Source organism: Limulus polyphemus, unplaced genomic scaffold, assembly GCF_000517525.1.
Source record: "Limulus polyphemus unplaced genomic scaffold, Limulus_polyphemus-2.1.2 Scaffold775, whole genome shotgun sequence".
NCBI classification, from domain to species: Eukaryota; Metazoa; Arthropoda; class Merostomata; order Xiphosura; family Limulidae; genus Limulus; species Limulus polyphemus.
The window spans coordinates 103,458-109,925 of NW_013666385.1; the positions used below are offsets into that span (position 1 = coordinate 103,458).

At 29.2% G+C, this 6,468-nt stretch overlaps 1 protein-coding gene across 5 annotated transcripts in view; it reads left to right on the forward strand.

Annotated features, from left to right (window-relative positions):
• LOC106460463 overlaps positions 1-6,468 on the forward strand; it is a 176,424-nt gene that overhangs the window by 97,714 nt on the left and 72,242 nt on the right. For all 5 annotated transcript variants that reach the window (XM_022387183.1, XM_022387181.1, XM_022387184.1 and 2 more), the window contains one exon: positions 4,571-4,687. In XM_022387183.1, the coding sequence (XP_022242891.1) occupies positions 4,571-4,687 (117 nt within the window). The remainder of the gene's footprint in view (positions 1-4,570; positions 4,688-6,468) is intronic.

A 6,468-nucleotide genomic window follows, 5' to 3' on the forward strand; every position in this document is an offset into this window, starting at 1 on the left:
CACACACTTTATTTACAGTGCCTAATGTTCGCTTGACTCAGTTATATATCTCTTCAATCTATTTATATCTCTATCTATTGCTGGCTTTATTTGCCAGGCTTATATACTAAAAAAAGAGGGCGCCTGGCGAACACTCGGACATTCACGAGGTTCCTTGATAAGTCATGATCCTTCTAGAAACTCCTTCGCACGTGCTCCCAGTGTCGCATGACTTCCGATGTCATAACAGTAAAATTACACATCCTAAGCCTAATCTAACATTCTTGTACAGATTAAGCCACTAAGCTCTTATCTAAAACTTTAACCCTACTTCTTTTTATTTACCAATCTACCTAAATCTAGTTCATGTTTTGTTGTTCATCCCAAGTCACTACAAATGATAATATTAAATAATATTCAAAAATCTATAACAGCTTATCTTTCCAACTTGTTCTCTCTTCCATAGCACCCTCTAAATTAAGGGAAAAGTGAGCAAAATTAATAGAATCTATGGCAACAGCAGTTCAAAGCTATACTGAAATATAACAACTTGTTGGATTTCTTGGATTGTGGCTGGGTTAAACCAAAAGCTGAATAATACATGCATGGATAAAGGAGAGTCAATTGTTCATTTAATACCTCATTTTATTTATTTTGCTAAAAAAGAAAGTAATAATAGTGTTGAAACTTCTTTTATTTCTTTTTTATAAAGATAGGTGAATGTAAGCTACATTAAAGAAGATCACATTTTTTGGTGGAACAGTTTTTGTATTTTTGTTCATCCAGTAGTAGAATGAGATATCAGGAGTTTTTCAGATGTTCAAGTTAAGGTTTAAAATGCTGAGTTGTAAGCACATAAGTTTTGGACAGTATGAGAAACTTTTTTTTCAAATACAAGATTTAGATTGAAGCAAACCTTTTGAAGTGTTTTATCACAAAATTTTAGAATCTTTTTCTAAGTCTTTCACTTGGATTGAAATACATTTTTACATTATTTTTTCATGATTTGAAAATGATTAATATTCTTTCATTTAGTAGTTGTTTTCCATATGAAAGCATAATAGAAAACAAAAAAGAAGATACTAAGTTAAAGACATGATGTAAGAAGGGTATGTGTTAAAAAAATTAAATATTACTTTAACTCAGTAGTGCCAATAGTGCTAATTTTAAATTTGTCAGGGTAAGCAAAAGTTTGAAGTATGTATTCTTTAAGTTTAACATTTTCACCCAAAATTGTTGAGTGACAAAGAGTAAGCAAACTTAGCTTGTGTAAATTTAAGATGAAATTTACGTTAAATACTTTTAATTTTATCATTGAGTAGTCATAATAAGACAAGGTAATTGTAATTAAAATGGACACTCATGCCTTTCGTAAAGGTCACTTTGTTTAACCATATTGTATAGAAATTAAAATTTATTGCTCTTCCTCTCTTAATAAGGAATCTAAAATAAAATTACTTTTATGTACTAGCAATTTTACTAACATATTTAGTGAAGCATCTTTCAGTTGTCTTTACTGATTTGCTTATGCCTATGTTGGAAAAAAGTTTTAATACAAATTTTAATGAATTCTTATTGTAAATACCTTAAAAGGAACCATGTGGTGTCTTCGCAGAATAACACTTCTATGAAATTGTGACTTTCTTTTTAGTCATCTTTTTGTATGTACATTCTAGACAATTTTTATTGTTAGGTGTTGAATCTCAGGGTAATTCATAAAGTAAATTTTAAAGTTATTTAACATTCTTTTAACCGTTTGATGATTGGCTCATGTGAATTGTAGAAATGGTGTCGCAAATTTCACTTGTACAATAATACATATGGTAACTCTGAGATTTCTTAACGTATCCTCTCAAAAACTAGTAAGATTTTGTTAAAGATCATAACTATCTTATATACAAAGAATGACATTATTATAATTAATTGTTTTTAATAAAAATATGTTATTTATTTATTGTAGTAATTTGCACTCAAACTATTAACAAATCGAGTCCAAGGTGACTTTCATTTTAAGTATAAAAATACTTTTCCTCATCTTATAGTTTTCATATTTAATTTGCATAATCGTTAAAATGTCTTAAAAGGATATCAAGAGTTTTTTATGGTACATTTTTTTCATTTTCTCTATCATATCACTAACTCTAGCTATTATCATCAACATACAATGCAATGAAATAATTAAAATTAGAAAATAGAAGAAAAAAATGCCTTTTAATTTTTGTAGAATATCTTTAAAGATTTTCCATATTTTTAAATTTGTAATTTCAGGTCTTTTTCCTTTCACATATAGTTAATTTAATGTTTTATTTTCGTTTTTTATCCTTTACCATTTATTGTTCATCTTGACACAAATCAATGGTGCACTCAAGGCATTTTACATTGTCTCTGGCACAGATGCACAACTCTTTGGAAAATTTTTTTATGCACCACATAATATCATAACCCTTCAGAACTGATGCAAAGTATGATGTATATTTACAAAATGTGTAAACCTATTAATTATGCACTTTAAAACATAACTAACACATAATTAAATAAATATAAAAGTAAGACTTAAATACGATGTAAACTGTATCTCTAACTATAACATATTTAGGTAAAAACAATCATAACTGCTATACTTGATCAAGCAGCAAACAATAATAGTCAGTTACATGTAATCCATGATGAAAACTGGATGCCAATTTCAAAATAACTATTGTTAGATTATACTGTAAAATGTGCTCTTTCTAATAATTATACACATGCATATGTAACATCTACACGCAGGCTATAAAGCTCAAACAAATCTCTTGAAGGTGGGCATGGCACCTGTCAAGGGTTAAAAAAATGTATTACTTGTTTCAATTGCATTCATTCAGAGAACTTTGAACTATACGAGTCAAAAGGTTATGTAAGCATCTTATAGTCTAGATGTACATTTACAGTACTGCCATTGTATTATTGAAGATATAGTGCAAAAGTAGAGAATTTTTATAGCTTATTTGTCATGTGACAATAAATATGTGGTTCAAGTAGTTTTTTAAAAGTTTATTTTGAAATATAGGATTTAAAATTTAGATAACATAAACTTCAAATCATAACATACATTATAATGTTAATTTCATTCACATGCATATGATAGTAAAGGTGTAAATTATATTTTGAATGTAACACAGTGACTTGCACAGAAAAGTGTTTAAAAGAGTACCCTTTGTGAAAAGGTTAACACCTACAAAAATATACTTGCTTGTTTATTAATGGCTAACTTCCTTAAACACTTCTGGTAAAACTTTTTAGTTTGTGTAGTAATTTTGAAAAATATAAAAAAAATCTTGTTAGTTTTTACCATAATTGCAATTGAAAGTTGTGTGACAGATTTTTCAAATTTCTTAGAATCTATTTACATATAGGTCTGAACCCGGCATTGCAAAATACTTCTAAAATATTAACAAAATGTGTATTTCTTGGTCTCCTTAACCTTTCAAACATTTGTTAAAATATTTTAGAAAGCATATAATTTCCTTTGTGAAGTTAAAATACAATTAGAAAATAATTATAATATGCCATATATGAATGGAGGAAGGTTGAAAAGTTTTACTTAGGAAATAATTACATATGTCTAATTTAATAGACTTTTATTAAACCTCCCTTAGGGTTTTTAATATTTGTCATTCTAATTTTCAATTACACAAAACTGTTGTTACTAAAATTTATTTTAAAAATATTATTTTATTGAGAATTAGTTAGAATTATGATTCTAAAACCATGGCCTAATTTTTTGATGAAACTTCTTTGATTTAACAATAATGTATATGTTGAACAGAAATCTTTAATTTATAATACCAGCTGTTTCTTTTGTGGTTTAGCTGAAACTATTTTTTTCTAAACATTGTTGTAGAGCTATTAATTTTCAATCTTCTTTATTTTGTAAACATTTTTCAGATACTCTTACTATTTGTGTCTAAATTGTATTTATGTTAATCATTTGAGGAAGTTTGTTTCACTATATTCAGGAACATTGATATCTGGTAATTTTTACCCCAAGCAAAATTTTCTTTGGAATGGTTGTTGGTAATAAAGGTATCTTAAATTTACTTTGTACTTTGATTGACTACTATACAATTATATGAAGTTTTGAGACTTTAAAAAACCTAATTCCTGAATTCAAGATTTGTTGTACTATGGAAGTGTATATATTGCTTTTGGAAATGATCTGTTTGATACAATTACCAAAAATTTGACTTTGTGTACCTAAATATATTTCATTATTTTGGAAGTTTATGGATGAAATATTGCACCTGGTATGCTCTTGTTTTTTGTTTTTTTTAACTCTGATAAGTTTTGAACATTATTTCCAACATAAACTCTGTAACTGTTTAGTGTGTCATTTATTACTTTGTGTAAAAAAGAAAAAATATATATATATAAAAGTTAGGTGCTTTTCACAAGGTTTAAGTATACTTTACTAGTTAGAAGAATGAGTTGTAATGATCAGGAATTATGTAACAGACATTAAGTGGTTTGTTGGAATTTTCTTACTTACATCTTATTTAAAAAGTGATACCTTGCATGTTACTAATAGAAGATTAGATCTGTGCTAATTTTTCAGGAGGAGCTCTTCAACAGGGTTCGACAAAGACGAGATTCAGATGATGAAGATGTAGGCTTACCTCATAGTCCTTGTACTAGTCCTACTACAGCTGATATATTAGCTCAAGGGCTTAAGGTAAAATCATATAGTGACATTTCCAACATTAGTTATAAATTTACTTAATTGTTTTTTTGCATTTGTTTTTATGTTGTCTTACCTAAGTATAAGGCAGTTATTTTGAAATTACTAAAAGCTTTTTTTCACGTCTTTAATTAAACTTTGTTGTTAGCGAAATATTAAATTAACCTAGAAAAGAAACTTTATGGGGGTGAGGTTGTGATCTTTAAAAAAGTTTGATAACCACTACCATAGAGGATGAAAACAAGCTTAAGTAAGAAAACATGGAAAAACTTATCATGAACCACTGTAATGGTTCATAATAGGGATTACCCATTTGTTCTTCTTTGTCATTGTTTAATATTGTTCTGCCAACCTACAGCAAAAATGGTTGTGATTATTGTAACAAAACCTGGGCATTATTACTAAATGCATCATTGCACATTTTGTAGGGTACTTTTTAAATTTATATAAGTACCTAACAAGTAACAGCAGCTGTTTAACTGTTGCCACCCAATCATTTTAATATAGTATGTGGTTTATATGGAGTCCCATAATCTATAACATTCATATATATATAGCTGTGTGCAGCCAATTGATGTAATTTAATGTTTATATGGCAGACATGACATATGTGCCATAGTTATTTATTAATTTATTGTTACAACTGTATTGATGTTGCATATCATTTGTTTATCTATAGGGTTCCTGCCCTTTCAGACAAGATGCTACTGACAGGATCACGTTTTTTTGTTTTTTTTTTAACACTGCATGATTGATTTTGGTCATGTTACACAAACATTTAAAATGTTACACAAATGTCTAGGCTGTCTCCCACAGCAGAAACCTTTAAGCCATAGTTTAAAAGATAGCACCAAGCTCAGTTTCAAGCATCAGATCAGTATTCATAGTGATAGCTTATGGTATGTGTCAAATTATAGCCAACAATGCATGATTGCGAATTTTCTAGTAAGTATGACTATAAGGAGTGGCAAGAATCATGCAAGCAGGAGATGGCAAAAATTATGGTGATTCTGGGCGGCAGCTACGGCCTACCAGAGTTTAGGTTCATCACAGTGAAACAGGATCATAGAAACGTCATGACTCAAACTCTATCAGAAATTTTCTATCACATTTTCAACCTTGTAGAGCTTGCAGAATATCACTGTAAAAGGAAACTTGGCCAGCTACAGCAGAATTATGAAAGGCCTTACTGTGGACAGCAAAGAGGAAGTGGGAGATGTAACAGCTATAAGATATATTAAAAATACATACTTGTGTACATATCCTATTATATTTTGACAGAGACATTGTCTTATATCTACATTGAATATATTTGCATGCATCTATACAGCTTGAAAAATTCATATGGCTTTCTATCTGTATATCTATATTGCTTTACAACTTAAAACATTAAGCCTGCATGTGTGTGTGTGTATACATATAAGTACTAACCAACATGCATTGCATTTGGATGTATGTATAAAACTCATGTGGTTACAAAATCCAGTCTATGTATTATTCCAGTATAGTTCCAATCCAGTGTTTAAAGGCTCCACATATAGGTACATTGTATAAATATAGTACCTTTATGAGCATACACATACAGCGGCGTAGCAAGGGTTCTCAGCACCTGGGGGCAAGGACACTTTTGGCACCCCCACCTCTGAAATGTTTTGATTATTTGTTTTGTGACACATTACCCACTTAATGACAATAACATAAAGAATTAATTACCGCCTTACACAGGCCTAAAATAAAGTCACAATATAACATCTCACGATATCACAACTGTAAAC